Raw genomic sequence first — 16,537 nt, 5'->3', positions numbered from 1 at the left:
CAAGTGTGAAAAGGCTGAAGTTCTTGTCTTCTCATGAAAATCCAGGTAAATATGCAAAAATATGACAAGAAAGCACTCTGTTCTGGTACACCAACCAGCTATACCAGGGCACAGAATCACAAATATGATACTTCTATAGGAGATCCTAGTATAATCTGTTCCAGACAAGGCACTGCCTTACAGGGGTGGGAGGGCAGGAAAGTGGCAATATTAGCAACTGAATGGCCATAAGCTTTGCACACATCATCTAGTGCCTAGTTGAAGGACAGTCAACAAGTCACCTGCTAATTGCTCAGCTAGAGAAAGCTGTGTCACAGAGGGATTGAAAGACAGCAGGGCAAAATGGAAGTTCAGTAACACCTAACATAATTGTGTTCTTAAACTCATTTGTTCAATTGGATTTGTCTCAATTTGTAATCTTTGGTAAACTCTCTGTGGGACAAGTTCAGGTTAAAATCACTTTTCTTGATAAACTTGAAGAATGTGTTGGCATTTCTATTGAACGCCACTAGTTTGTTCATATTACATCAAACAGTGGTGACATTTAATTGACTACACTGAAGGGAAAAATAAAACTGCACCAGAGGTAAATGCACTACAGATTAATGGCATCCAGGAGGCCTTTTGCGTAAACCTTTACTGGATGCACTTACATGTATTTATGAACGATTAAGAACAGGGTTTCAAAAACATGGTGCTCGAGAGACCAAAACCACTTTTTAAATAGATATCAACCAGAGACTCGTGAGCAGCTCTACAAACCTGTACAAAAGAGTTGTACAGTTAACTTCTCTTAAATGAAACAATTATTCTACATGAAGTATATTGATAGTTTCATGGGATTATTTTTTTTTTAAAAGTACAGCGCAAGACCTTAACCGGAATTTTCAGACACCACAGTGGAAAATATTGCTCCTTACACAGTTTCACCCATGACACATTGAAGGTGAAGTTACTCATCTGAGCTCACTCTTCCTTTGTGGGCTGCTGATGAGTTTGCTGGCAATTTCTTATTTTGATGCACAAAGAATTTTGATAAATAAGATCTAGAAATTAGATGAAGTCAGATTAGGTATAAAAAAAGCTAAAAGTTCAACATGTCTGAAGAGAGAGAAATGAAACATCTACTTTTTAAAATTTATACCTTAAGATTGTTACCAAAAAGCTACTTCTGAGTATTTTGCTGTAATATTACAGCGTTTATTTCAGCACCACTTTGAGCTGAAAACTTCAGAACTGGCCAGTCCAAGGAGACGTACATTTCCCTGGATTTGCTGGCAGTTAACAGGATAACAGAAAGGTTTATAGGGACAGTTTAGAGTGAGATTAATATTTTAAGCATGATTGATGAGGTGCTGTGCAACAAATATATTACTACATTTAAATATTTACGTTAAAAAAAAGGTCAGAGCATTTAACACCAGCACAGACTTGATAGGCCAAATAGCCTGTTTCTATGCTGTAACAGTCTATGATTTATTGCATTCTTTTAACCACACACTGTGACTGTCACATAACAAATAAGTGTGCTGTTACAGTAGCACGTTTCTTTAAATAGATGTTGCATAATTTGTTGTCTTGAAAGAGACCAGTAGTGTGGAGGAAGTTTTACATCCTTCTATCAGCTAATAAAAACCAGCTGTTAAAGATGGGTCAAGGACTTCAATTCTTTTGTGCTTACAAATGATTTTACTGTTAATTGGAAATTGTGCACACCTTTAATAGTGTTTAGCCAGTAGGAGAACCAGGCAAAGGGAATATTTTGCTTGTTGCAAGGACTTTTGTGAAATTACAGCTATTGTTGATATTTTCTCTTTGCAGTTTAAAATATTCTACATTTATTCATTTTTTGTTCATCACTGATAATTGAAAGGAGGCCGATAGGGCACTAATTTGCCAGGTTAGATTTGTCCTCAGCTGACAAAGACCACACCTCCCATTTATAGTTCTCGCACTGCAGCCCTAAACAATATGTTCTTGACGTTCGCATTGACCATGCACAAAGCTGTAGTAACAGCATGAAGTCTGTAACCTGCTCCTTTACTGGCCAACCTGATAAACACCACAGTTAATGGGACAGTGATTTATTCAAGATGACAAAGAGATTGAACCAAACAGTGGTCAGGTTCGCCCCATTAAAGCTCGGGCCACATGGTACAGCACATTAAGTTCAGAATGATCCTATTTACAGGGTTAATTTGCAAGCTCCAATACAAATGTCAGCAGCCAAGATTCAGTTTTTCATCTGACTGCTACAGAATCAATATCTTGATTAAATAATCATAATGGATTTACCTCGTCCCTTCATCGACTAAGAATATTACAGAATATTTGCACAATGGAACAAAATTAAATGATTTTGATGGACGAGTTTATAAATTAATAAAACATTTGAATAATCATTAGACTTGATTTCATCTTGCATTATCAAATACTCGACCGGAATCTTTGATTCCCCAATTGAGCCATTTTCTTAATCTTACATTCAGAATACACAAACCTTCAGTCATGGAAATGTCAAACAATTTCTAGTACTTAGATTCTTGGATGCTATGAATACAAACGTATATTTTTTTTAAAAAACGAATTTAACTTCTAAATATTGATGCAAAAATGGTACTTTAATCCACAGTTAGAAAAATAACAAAATACAAATCAGCAAGTAAAGATAATTTTTTCTGAGAGAGGATTTGAAATTTTATTAAATGACAGTTAATCGGTTTAGTGACTCAGCAAATTCAACAGCCTGTTCAAAATTCTATGCGACCCAAATGAGATCACGATCGAACAATTGTGGTTCAGCTGCACTGAAACGCCTGACTCAATTCCCACTGGATGGACAAAACGAATACATTAGAAATAAATGAAAGTGGCAATTTGCACCATTCTTCATGTGGTTAAAACAAGATGCATTTGTACAGTGTGAAGATTGGTGCCGACATTTGTGACCACGGAAATTCGTTGCACATGAGAAAAATGGCTATTAGCCAAATGGGCTACTATCTTGAAGTTCAATGGTTTCAAGAACATTTTGCACTTCATTTATACTTAGCGCAGTTCACAGAATGCAGATACATCAGTTCCTGCTGATGAAACTTCTCTTTGTATTGCAGGGCAATTTCACCAACAGGACGGAGGAAATAGGATCGGAACAGTGAAAAAACATAGCGGCTGCGAGTCCCCCTACTTGCACTTCATACACTTTAAAACAATTTATCTGAGATCTAACTCTTCTTTACATTGTGGTGGATGTCATTCTGCAATGTAAATGCACCATGAGATCAATAGGAGGCAGCCGAGTAACAGTGCAATGCTTGGATGCCCGCTGAACACGAATACCACAATCCAAGGTCTGATGTGGACATCAATAACTGATACTCATAAGTGTTTTCAATGTACAAAACATCCCCTGGCACTTCAGAGCCACACAAGAGTAATGGATGCTGAGCCAAGAGAAAGGGTTTAGGAGGGATGACTGAAGAGTTTTGAGAAGGTTTTTTTTGATATTAAAAGAAGCATAGAGAAATGGAGAGGTTTGGGGAAGAAGTTCAACAGAGCAGGGCCTACCTAAGTGGCTGAAAGATCTGCTACCAATGGTGGACCAAAGGGAAGGAGGTGGGGTTTAATAGAGGTGTTCAAGATCATGAACGGTTTTGATAAAATCGATAAGGAGAAACTGTTTCCAGTGGCAAAAGGATCGGTAACCAGAGGGCACAGATATAAGGTGATAGGCAAAAGAGCCAGAGGCGACATGAGGAAAAATTTCTTTACGCAGTGAGTTGTAATGATCTGGAATGCACTGCCTGAAAGGGTAGTGGAAGCAGGTTCAATAGTAACGTTCAAAAGAGAATTAGATAAATATTTGAAGGGAAAAATTTTACAGCACTATGGAGAAAGAGCAGGGGAATGGGGCTAATTGGATAGCTCTTTCAAAAAGCTGGCACAGACAAGATGGGCCGAATGGCCACCTCCTGTGCCTTTCCTATTATGGACGCCAGGGTCAGATGACCGAAGGGTACAGGAGGGGAAGCACGTGTCATAATAGGCAAATCTCTTCTGCACCCTCTCAAAGGTCACCGAAGGGAGAAATTGCAAAGTAACAAGGATTCAGGAATGAAATGGTTGAGAGACGGAAGAGATCTGGGGCAGAGATGGAAAGACAAGAGAAAGCAGCAGTAGCAGTGGGTATAGATAGGAGAGTTTATGTGTAGAGTGAGACAGAGAGGATAACAGGGCAGAGCAATTAGAACAGAGGGACTAGAGGAGTGTAGGTGTAGGTTGAAGACACCAAGGATAAGACACTGATTAGTGCAAAACCTAAGGGAGGAGAAAAGGAAGAATATTGGTGAGAAAAGTGGGATGGAAGAGCTCATTTCAATAGCACAGGGAATTTAGTAAAGCAGTCACTGTGCAAATAAGGGAAACAGAAATGCTCTATTTACAGATCTTTTGCCAGCATTTGACCAAGTGTGGCACCAAGGAACCCTAGTAAAATTGAAGTCAATGGGAATCAAGGGGGAAAACTCCCCATTGGCTGGAGTCATACATAGCACAAAGGAAGATGGTAGTGGTTGTTGGAGGCCAATCATCTCAGTCCCAGGACATTGCTGCAGGAGTTCGTCAGGGCAGAGTCCTAGGCCAAACCATCTTCAGCTGCTTCATTAATGACCTTCCCTCCATCATAAGGTCAGAAATGGGGATGTTCGCTGATGATTGCACAGTGTTCAGTTCCATTCGCAACCCTTCAGGTAATGAAGCAGTCCGTGCCCGCATGCAGCAAGACCTGGACAACATCCAGGCTTGGGCTCATATCTGGCGCAAATGTTACTTGCCACTTAAGTGCCAGGCAATGACCATCTCCAACAAATGTAAGGAATCTTACAACACCAGGTTATAGACCAACAGTTTTATTTAAAAATCACAAGCTTTCGGAGGCTTTCTCCTTCGTCAGGTGAGCTCACCTGACGAAGGAGAAAGCCTCCGAAAGCTTGTGATTTTTAAATAAAACAGTTGGACTATAACCTGGTGTTGTAAGATTCCTTACATTTGTCAACCCCAGTCCATCACCGGCATCTCCACATCATCTCCAACAAGAGAGACTAGCCATCGCCCTTTGACATTCAACGGCATTACCATCACCACCATCAACATCCTGGGGGTCACCATTGAGAAGAAACTTAACTGGACCAGCCACATAAACACTGTGGCTACAAGAGCAAGTCAGAGGCTGGGTATTCTGTGGTGAGTGACTCACCTCCTGACTCCCCAAAATTTCTCCACCATCTACAAGGCACAAGTCAGGGTTGTGATGGAATACTCTCCACTTGCCTGGATGAGTGCAGCTCCAACAGCAGTCAAGAAGCTCCACACCATCCAGGACAAAGCAGCCCACTTGATCAGCACCCCATCCACCACCCTAAACATTCACTCCCTTCACCACCGGCACACAGTGGCTGCAGTGTGCACCATCTACAGGATGCACTGCAGCAACTCCACAGCACCTCCTCTACCACATAGAAGGACATAAGAACATAAGAAATAGGAGCAGGAGTAGGCCAATCGGCCCCTCGAGCCCGCTCCGCCATTCAATAAGATCATGGCTGATCTGATCCTAACCTCAAATCTAAATTCATGTCCAATTTCCTGCCCGCTCCCCGTAACCCCTAATTCCCTTTACTTCTAGGAAACTGTCTATTTCTGTTTTAAATTTATTTAATGATGTAGCTTCCACAGCTTCCTGGGGCAGCAAATTCCACAGACCTACTACCCTCTGAGTGAAGAAGTTTCTCCTCATCTCAGTTTTGAAAGAGCAGCCCCTTATTCTAAGATTATGCCCCCTAGTTCTAGTTTCACCCATCCTTGGGAACATCCTTACCGCATTCACCCGATCAAGCCCCTTCACAAGCTTATATGTTTCAATAAGATCGCCTCTCATTCTTCTGAACTCCAATGAGCAAAGTCCCAATCTACTCAACCTCTCCTCATATGTCCGCCCCCTCATCCCCAGGAATAACCGAGTGAACCTTCTTTGTACTGCCTCGAGAGCAAGTATGTCTTTTCTTAAGTATGGAGACCAAAACTGTATGCAGTATTCCAGGTGCGGTCTCACCAATACCTTATATAACTGCAGCAATACCTCCCTGTTTTTATATTCTATCCCCCGAGCAAAAAAAAGCCAACATTCCGTTGGCCTTCTTGATCACCTGCTGCACCTGCATACTAACTTTTTGATCTTCTTGCACTAGGACCCCCAGATCCCTTTGTACTGTAGTACTTTCCAGTTTCTCGCCTTTAAGATAATAACTTGCTCTCTGATTTTTCCTGCCAAAGTGCATAACCTCACATTTTCCAATATTGTATTGCATCTGCCAAATCTCCGCCCACTCACCCAGCCTGTCTATATCCCCCTGTAGGTTTTTTATGTCCTCCTCACTCTCCACTTTCCCTCCCATCTTTGTATCATCTGCAAACTTTGATATGTTACACTTGGTCCCCTCCTCCAAATCGTTAATACAGATTGTAAAGAGTTGGGGACCCAGCACCGACCCCTGCGGAACACCACTGGCTACTGTTGCCAGTCCGAGAATGAACCGTTTATCCCAACTCTCTGCTTCCTGTTAGATAACCAATCCTCCACCCATGCCAGAATATTACCCCCAATCCAGTGATTCTTTATCTTGAGCAATAATCTTTTATATGGCACCTTGTCGAATGCCTTCTGGAAGTCTAAATATACTACGTCCACTGGTTCCCCTTTATTCACCCTGCACGTTATGTCCTCAAAGAACTCAAGCAAATTTGTCAGACATGACTTCCCCTTCGTAAAGCCATACTGACTTTGTCCTATTAAATTATGTTTATCTAAATGTTCCACTACTGTCTCCTTGATAATAGATTCCAAAATTTTACCCACCACAGATGTTAGGCTAACTGGTCTATAATTTCCAGCCTTCTGCCTACTACCCTTTTTAAATAAGGGTGTTACATTAGCAGTTTTCCAATCTGCCGGGACCTTTGCAGAGTCCAGAGAATTTTGGAAAATTATTACCAAAGCATCCACAATTCCTACTGCCACTTCCCTCAAGACCCTCGGATGTAAGCCATCAGGTCCAGGGGATTTATCCGCCTCGAGTCCCATTATTTTACTGAGTACCAATTCCTTAGTGATTTTAATCGTATTTAGCTCCTCCCCCACTAAAGCCCCGTTTGTCCAGTGTTGGGATATTCTTAGTGTCCTCTACCGTAAAGACTGAAACAAAATATTTGTTCAGCATTTTTGCCATTTCCATGTTTCCCACCATTAATTTCCCGGTCTCATCCTCTAAGGGACCTATGTTTGCCTTAGCCACCCTTTTTCTTTTTATAGAACTATAGAAACTCTTGCTATCTGTTTTTATATTTTTTGCTAATTTATTTTCATTATCTATCTTCCCTTTCTTAATCAATCCTTTAGTTACTTTTTGCTGTCTTTTGAAGACTTCCCAATCTTCTATCCTCCCACTAAGTTTGGCTACCTTATATGTCCTTGTTTTTAGTCGGATACTGTCCTTAATTTCTTTACTTAGCCACGGATGGCTGTCATTTCTTTTACACCCTTTTTTCCTCAGTGGAATATATATTTTTTGAAAGTTGTAAAATAACTCCTTGAATGAACACCACTGCTCATGTACCGTCTTACCCTTTAATCTATTTTCCCAGTCCACTTTAATCAATTCCACTCTCATACCATCATAGTCTCCTTTATTCAAGCTCAGTACGCTTGTTTGAGAACTAACCTTCTCACCTTCTAATTGGATATGGAATGTAACCCTTATTTAAATAAGGGTAGTAGGCAGAAGGCTGGAAATTATAGACCAGTTAGCCTAACATCTGTGGTGGGTAAAATTTTGTAATCTATTATCAAGGAGACAAGGGCAGTAGGCACATGGGAACAACACCACCTTTTTTTTTTATTCGTTCATGGGATGTGGGCGTCGCTGGCGAGGCCGGCATTTATTGCCCATCCCTAATTGCCCTCGAGAAGGTGGTGGTGAGCCGCCTTCTTGAACCGCTGCAGTCCATGTGGTGAAGGTTCTCCCACAGTGCTGTTAGGAAGGGAGTTCCAGGATTTTGACCCAGCGACGATGAAGGAACGGGCGATATATTTCCAAGTCAGGATGGTGTGTGACTTGGAGGGGAATGTGCAGGTGGGTGTTGTTCCCATATGCCTACTGCTCTTGTCCTTTTAGGTGGTAGAGGTCGCGGGTTTGGGAGGTGCTGTTGAAGAAGCCTTGGCGAGTTGCTGCAGTGCATCCTGTGGATGATACACACTGCAGCCACAGTGCGCCGGTGGTGAAGGGAGTGAATGTTTAGGATGGTGGATGGGGTGCCAATCAAGTGGGCTGCTTTGTCCTGGATGGTGTCGAGCTTCTTGAGTGTTGTTGGAGCTGCACTCATCCAGGCAAGTGGAGAGTATTCCATCACACTCCTGATTTGTGCCTTGTAGATGGTAGAAAGGCTTTGGGGAGTCAGGAGGTGAGTCACTCGCCGCAGAATACCCAGCCTCTGACCTGCTCTTGGGGCCACAGTATTTATATGGCAGGTCCAGTTAAGTTTCTGGTCAATGATGACCCCCAGGATGTTGATGGTGGGGGATTCGGCGATGGTAATGCCGTTGAATGTCAAGGGGAGGTGGTTAGACTCTCTCTTGTTGGAGATGGTCATTGCCTGGCACTTGTCTGGCGCGAACGTTACTTGCCATTTATCAGCCTAAGCCTGGATGTTGTCCAGGTCTTGCTGCATGTGGGCTCGCACTGCTTCATTATTTGAGGGGTTGCGAATGGAACTGAACACTGTGCAATCATCAGCGAACATCCCCATTTCTGACCTTATGATGGAGGGAAGGTCATTGATGAAGATGATGAAGATGGTTGGGCCGAGGACACTGCCCTGAGGAACTCCTGCAGCAATGCCTTGGGGCTGAGATGATTGGCCTCCAACAACCACTACCATCTTCCTTTGTGCTAGGGATGACTCCAGCCAATGGGGAGTTTTCCCCCTGATTCCCATTGACTTCAATTTTACTCGGGCTCCTTGGTGCCACACTCGGTCAAAAGCTGCCTTGATGTCAAGGGCAGTCACTCTCAGTAGACTGATGGCGCGGTAATTGGCCGGATTGGATTTGTCCTGCTTTTTGTGGACAGGACATACCTGGGCAATTTTCCACATTGTCAGGTAGATGCCAGTATTGTAGCTGTACTGGAACAGCTTGGCTGGAGGCGCGACTAGTTCTGGAGCACAAGTCTTCAGCACTACAGCCGGGATGTTATCGGGGCCCATAGCCTTTGCTGTATCCAGTGCACTCAGCCGTTTCTTGATATCACGTGGAGTGAATCGAATTGGCCGAAGACTGGCTTCTGTGATGTTGGGGATATCGGGAGGAGGCACAGATGGATCATCCACTCGGCACTTCTGGCTGAAGATTGTTGCAAACGCTTCAGCCTTGTCTTTTGCACTCACGTGCTGGACTCCACCATTATTGAGGATGGGGATGTTTACAGAGCCGCCTCCTCCCGTTAGTTGTTTAATTGTCCACCGTCATTCATGACTGCATGTGGCAGGACTGCAGAGCTTTGATCTTTGATCTGATCCTTTGATTATGGAATCGCTTAGCTCTGTCTATAGCATATTGCTTCCGCTGTTTAGTATGCATGTAGTCCTGAGTTATACCATCACCAGGTTGGCACCTCATTTTTAGGTACACCTGGTGCTGCTCCTGGCATGCTCTTCTACACTCCTCATTGAACCAGGGTTGATTCCCTGGCTTGTTGGTCATGGCAGAGTGAGGAATATGCCAGGCCATGAGGTTACAGATTGTGCTGGAATACAATTCTGCTGCTGCTGATGGCCCACAGCACCTCATGGATGCCCAGTTTTGAGCTGCTAGATCTGTTCTGAATCTACCCCATTTAGCATGTTCCCCTCCAAGTCACATACCATCCCAACTTCTAAATATATCGCCGTTCCTTCATCGTTGCTTGGTCAAAATCCTGGAACTCCCTACCAGCGCTGTGGGGGAACCTTTACTGCACAGACTGCAGTAGTTCAAAAAGGCGGCTCACCACCACCTTCTCAAGGGCAATAAGGAATGGGCAATAAATGCTGGCCTTGCCAGCGACGCCCACATCCCATCAACGAATAAAGAAAAACCATAACATTATGTCAATTCATCCTTGAGCATAGAATTTACTGTGCGTTTCATCATTGAGCTTTGAAATAAAAATGGCCAATTTTCCTTCAGATAAACTGAAGAGGGCACATCAAGGTGACATAACTAAAGAATTCAGGAAAACTTTGGAATGCCAAATGTGAAAACTTCACAATTACAATTGTAATATGAATTGTAAATTCAGAGTTTAAAAAAACAAAAATAACCAACTATCTTTGAACAACTGAGTGATACCTTGCACATGATTTTCAATGGCTAACCAAACCTTATCAGATATTTGTCTCATTCGATTGCTCAATAGGGAATTTACACTTCCTTTTCTTTTATTGGAGCATCTTCAATATGTCATGGAAATGAATTATTATAATCTACCAAAGTGCTTGGAAATGTCAGTGAGGTCTGGTTGCTGGCCTTTTTCCATAAGGTCAAGGCAAATCTAGCTCAACAGCTCACGAAACTTCTGTGCAAAATAAGACTCTAAAGAGGTTTATGGATCCTTTCTCCTTTCTCACAGTGGAACAAAGCATCCACTAATTAAAATTAATCGGCATGCTGTCATTTGCAAATCCTACTTCATCTCGAGCTGCTCACCTTGTGGTATATGAAGGTATCTTGAGCACATTTGGAAGCTTGTTTATCAATTTCTTGTTCGTCTCAGACTGGAAATAAGGACTATGTCCTTTTGGTTAGGATACATTTAAGCATGTGTTACACCATGGTTCCATATCAGAATGACTAAAGACATTCTGTAACTCAACAACTGTTTCCTAGTAGTTCCTACCTGTTTTGAAAGCAGATTAGATAAAATCACTTTGTAAGTCAAAAATTTCTAAAGATTTCTTCCAAAGAGGTGTGCCCCATTTTCAAAATTAACTCAGTGTCTGATAAGGAAAAAATGCCAAGCTCTGATAAAGTATTCGCTGGGAAGGATGAAAAAATATCATAGTATCATTATGAGTACTGATCAATTTATAAAATGCATGACTTCTCTACACCTTTCTGTACCTTCATAACAATAAATGGAGGACTTGCAAAAATGTTTGCAGATGATACGAAAAAATATTCCAAGTACTACAATGGTCATCTGATGGCTTCAGAATACCTCACAGAAACAATTTCATATCAGCATTACTAGTTTAGCCTGTCGACTAATTAGAAGCAATGCAGAATGATTTGAGCCTCTGGGATACAAAGGAAATCATGCTCGTGCTTTTTAGTGAACAAAGTCTTGCCAGGGGGGAATGCTTTTAACATTGAGCCATGGGAGCTAATCCTTCAATGTGCCACTTCCTGTCCCAAACACCTTTACAACTGGTTTTACGACAAGAATTTCCAGCAAGTGTTAATTAATATTTCCTTTTTTAAAAAAACCTTGTATCATTAGATTAGTATTACTCCAGGAAGATTAGTATTATTCCAGGATTTATGACAAATTGCATACTTGAAGCTATGGTACCCACTACACTTTTCCTAGACATGGGTGTTAAAGCATATATGCAAGTTTTCTTTCCCTATCCTGCAGTGTACATAATGGGTTTCCAAGAAGAAATGAAAAAGTCCTAGGAAACCAACTAAATAGCAAATCAATTTCCACAAAGTTTATCTTTGTTTTAAAATGAGGATGTTCCACTATTGTTCTGCAGAGGCTCCAACAGTGAGGACAAGAGAGTGTGCCATACGCAAATTGACCACAATTTCCACAGCTAGACTCACAACATCTGAATGATACAGCTGGCTAATTAGAAAATGAGCTGATATACATGGTTTAACAATTCTATACAACATGGAGTCATAAACCCGTTTGTAGTGAACAGTCTGCAATGCAGGTACTTACTGAGGAGGCAGAGCAAGTGTGGTGGGCTGAACCTTAGGCCGGCGTTTTGCGGATACACCCATCTGCATAGCCGAACGTTTCAAAGACTGTTGGTTTAACAAACTGGAAGCAAGGCCGGCATGATACTGGAGCTGAGAAAAGAAAGGGAAAAAATTGATGTGGTCAGTTTAGGAGCAATAAACAATAAAATCCAGCCAATTCTGCTGGATCCTCCTATAGCAGACATCTCCTGTGGTGAAATATACAACAATTATAACATCTCGGAGGATTTTCTGAAGAATTTTGATGCTGAGAACTATGCAGAACTAGCTATTTTTAAAAATTAAAGAAAGTGCAAAGGACTCCCTGAATTTTCTTCTCTTTATGTCTCTGTGCCACATATTACCTGCAGCTGGCCTGCTCTCAGGCCTCTGCCAATGCTGTTAGTAAATATATAACGGCAGTCTAAGGATCACACTCCCATCAACCTTCGCTACCTGTGGCGAGATGTATGGCCTTTGCGGAGTACTTCCCCACAGCAACACAACTGAAAATAAGAACGCTGAAGGTACCCGCAAACTCACATCACACCAGCCAGTGGCAGGCATGCAGAAGTCCTTCAAATGCTTTAGGCCCATGATGCCTACCACAGGGCATTTCTCACTGTTGAAATAACTAGAAAGCTCTTTAGCAGGTTTAGAGAAATAAGCACAATATGCTTTGTGAAATAAGAGTTATTAGTAACAAAGCCATTCAATTTTTCCAATGCAAGGATAATAGGATGCATTTAGTTATCTCTCAATTTCCTTGTGCAAGGAAGTCTTTACACCATACTCTGAAAACACATAAATGTGCCCAACTTCCAATATAAACCCACTTGTTGGATACAATGAAAAACTGTAAATGAAGTGCACTAGGCACTGGGGCCCTGCTTACTCAGTCAAACATTAGTCTTCCAGCCACAGCAATATCTTTAAATGTTTTAATTATTAAACTGTAATTATAATTTCAAATAATTAATTGCTAAATCCAAGTCAACAATTTTTTTTTAAATTGCAGCTTTAGAATTGTTGATGGGGGGAAATAAATGACGTCAAGAACACGGTACATAACTACTGGTGACAAAATTAGCACTGGATGTGATTCAACAGAAGCGAAAACTGTAACAGTGCAGTGAAAGAAAGACAGCGATGGGAGAGATGGAAGAGAAAATAATTTATCACGGCCCAAAAAAGCACTCATGGATCAATCAAAAAGTTACATACAAATTAGCATCATCATTCCGACCATCTAGTTCACCCTTGCATAGAAATTGCAACCTCTTTCCCCCCACCCATCACCATGACATCGAACTGCCTCTTAAATGATTGCAGAGTTTTTGTTTTCTCTACCATACGTGGATGATCATTCCAGATATTGATGAGTTATGTGAAGAAATGCTTCCCGATATCTGTCCTGAATTTTCTCATTACCAGTTTACAACCATGTCGCAGTTCTGCAGTCATGGTTTAACTTAAAATAGTTTCCCAAATATGTTAGTATATTTCTCTCTCTGGTCTTTTGTCTCTCCCAGAAGGATTATGTGACTGCATTGTGGGGTGAATAGGGATGATGATGTCTAGAAGTTACACCATGCCAGGACACGACAGGATCGATGGACCAGCTAGTCTTTTCCTGACATTTTTCATATGTTCATATGTTATATGCTTCTATAAGATCCTCTCTTGCTGACATCCACTCAATGCTGAAGAGTCTGAGCTTTTCTAGATTTGAACAGATATCGGCATTCCTTTATCGTCGCTGGGTCAAAATCCTGGAACACCCTAACAGAATTGTGCAAACATCTTCACTACATGGACTGTAGCATGTCAAGAAGGAGGCCCACCATCACCTCAAGGGCATCCAGGCATGGGCATTAAATGCCAACTTTGCCCATATCCCAAGATGATTTTTTTTTTAAAGTTCTTCCCACTTGCAAATTTTATCTAGATTCTTCTATAGTTTCTTGGCTCCTGCTTCAGGCACAAATGCCCCCTTCCCATTTTAGTATCATCTTTGAAATTGACAAAATTGTATCTCGTTCTGAATTCAGATCTTTCATATGCATGAGAAACAATAGGGGTTCCAGCACTGATCCCGGAGCCACTTTTGATTCAGTGCATCTCCCAACCCAATATTACCACTGCAGCTATTACATGCTGCTTCCTTTCTTAGTCAGGTTTCACCATAGATACTCACTGCCTGAAACTTCTGTAGTATACTTTCACATAAAACTTGATCAAAACTTTTTTTTTGACAGTCGAGGTGCACTGCTACATCATAGGGTTCCTTGGGACATCACTTCCTCAAAAAAAAATCAAGAAGTTTGGTAATGCAGGATCTGGCCCTTCTGAAACCAGGTTCACCGCAATTTTTCATACTTTTGATCCTCCAGTTTGATCCTGCTGTTCAATTCCATTATTTTGTCAGTTATTAAGGGAGAGTAATAATGCCAGGCAAGGGTATGAAAGGTTACAGAGCCAAGGTGGGTAGATGGAGTTAAGATACAGATCACCCATGATCTAACTGAATGGTGGAACAGGACTGAGGGGCTGAATGGCCTACTCCTGTTCCTATGTTTCTATTAATGTAAGACCAATGGGTCTGTATTCACCTGGATTTCTTGTCTCACCTTTTGAAGATGGTTCCAATCCTCTTCCTTTTTCATCAACTTGCTCATATGATCCGCACTTTGCAGATTTCACCTCTAGTCTCACTTTGCACCCATAGATAGATACCGTCTACCCCTCAGGATTTTTTTTTGGGCACTTTGAGCATTCCCATTGGACATTGTTGTTTACTTACAGAATACTTACAGGAAATAACCACTTAGTATGGCAGTTATTTTTGTTCATCCTCAGTTTAAATGCATTTGCATCCTTAAGGGATCTCATTTCTTTTCTATACTTAGGTTGTACATACAACATTTCCAATTCCCTTGTGACCCTCAGGCGGCTTTTTGTTTTGAAGGTCACTGGTTTGAAGGTACACTGTACTCCCTACAGTGTTTTTGCCTTGTTTCTCTTATTTGTTTTACCTCATTTTGTTAGGTTAATCCACTTGCAGTCATATTTGCTTAGTCTATGCTTACTTAACTGTGGTAAACAATTTTACAACACCAAGTTATAGTCCAGCAATTTTATTTTAAATTCACAAGCTTTCGGAGATTTTCTCCTTCCTCAGGCAAATGTTTTAACTGTGGTATGCATTTATCTTACATGCTCAGTATTATGTATTTAAATGGTATTTAATTTGTCAGCAGTTTTTTAAAAATTCTATTCTGCAGTCAATTTGTTTAAGCTGTTCCCTCATTCCCTTGAAATTGGTCCTTATAAAGTTGTATACTAAGTATTGGTTCGTAATATTGGCTTGACACAATTCATGTTAATCGAAAGGATGAGAGAAAATTCACTCGATGGTCCATTAATCAAGGATGTGCTCCGACACTTGTGGATGTACACAGAGAAAGATTGCTTCCCTAGCTCTGTAACATCCTCCAGCCCTACAACCCTCCGAGATCTCTGTGCTCCTCTAATTCTGACCTCTTACGCATTCCCGATTTTCTTCGCTCCACCACTGGCTGTCGTGCCTTCAGCTCTGAAATTCCCTCTCTAAGCCTCTGCCTCACCACCTCTCTCTCCTCCTTTAAGATGCTCTTTAAAATAACTTGCACTTATATAGCGCCTTCAACTTAGCAAAACGTCCCAAGGCATTATCCAAAAAAAATAGGAGCATTATCAAGCAAAATTTAGCACCAAGCCACATAAGGAGATATTAGGGCAGGTGACCAAAAGCTTGGTCAAAGAGGTAGGTTTTAAGGAGCGTCTTCAAGGAGGAGAGAGATAGAGAGGTTTAGGGAGGGAATTCCAGAGCTTAGGGCCTAGGTAGCTGAAGGCACGGCCGCCAATGGTGGAGAGATTTGAATCAGGGATGCGCAAGAGGCAAGAATTGGAAGAATGCATCGATCTCAGTGTTGTAGGGCTGGAGGAGGTTATAGAGGTAGGGAAGGGCGAGGCCATGGAAGGATTTGAAAACATGGATGAGAATTTTAAAATTGACGCATTCCAGAACCGGGAGCCAATGTAGGTCTTGGCGAGAGTTAGGATACGGGAGCAGAGTTTTGGATCAGCTCAAGTTTATGGAGGGTGGAAGATGGGAGGCCGGCCAGGGGAGCATTGGAATAGTCAAGTCTAGAGGTAACAAAAGACATGGATGAGGGTTTCAACGACAGGTCAGCTGAGGCAGGGGCGGAGATGGGCAATGTTAAGGAGGTGGAAGTAGGCAGTGTTAGTGATGGAGCGGATATGTGGTCGAAAGCTCATCTCAGGGTCAATTAGGACACCAAGGTTACGAACAGCCTGTTTCAGTCTCAGCCAGTGTATAGGGAGAGGGATGGAATCGGTGGCTAGGGAACTGAGTTTGTAGCGGGGACCGAAAACAATGGCTTCGGACTTCCCAAAATTTAGTTGTAGGAAATA

General features: G+C 41.8%; 1 protein-coding gene across 3 annotated transcripts in view; it reads right to left on the bottom strand.

The window, feature by feature from the left end:
* med27 (mediator complex subunit 27) overlaps positions 1-16,537 on the bottom strand; it is a 229,476-nt gene that overhangs the window by 119,878 nt on the left and 93,061 nt on the right. For all 3 annotated transcript variants that reach the window (XM_067969790.1, XM_067969791.1, XM_067969792.1), the window contains exon 3: positions 12,042-12,172. In XM_067969790.1, coding sequence (XP_067825891.1) covers positions 12,042-12,172 — 131 coding nt within the window. The remainder of the gene's footprint in view (positions 1-12,041; positions 12,173-16,537) is intronic.

Source organism: Heptranchias perlo, chromosome 31, assembly GCF_035084215.1.
Source record: "Heptranchias perlo isolate sHepPer1 chromosome 31, sHepPer1.hap1, whole genome shotgun sequence".
In the NCBI taxonomy this organism is placed as follows: domain Eukaryota; kingdom Metazoa; phylum Chordata; class Chondrichthyes; order Hexanchiformes; family Hexanchidae; genus Heptranchias; species Heptranchias perlo.
The sequence above is the reverse complement of the archived record's forward strand: the minus strand, read 5'-3'. Positions and strand labels throughout refer to the sequence as shown.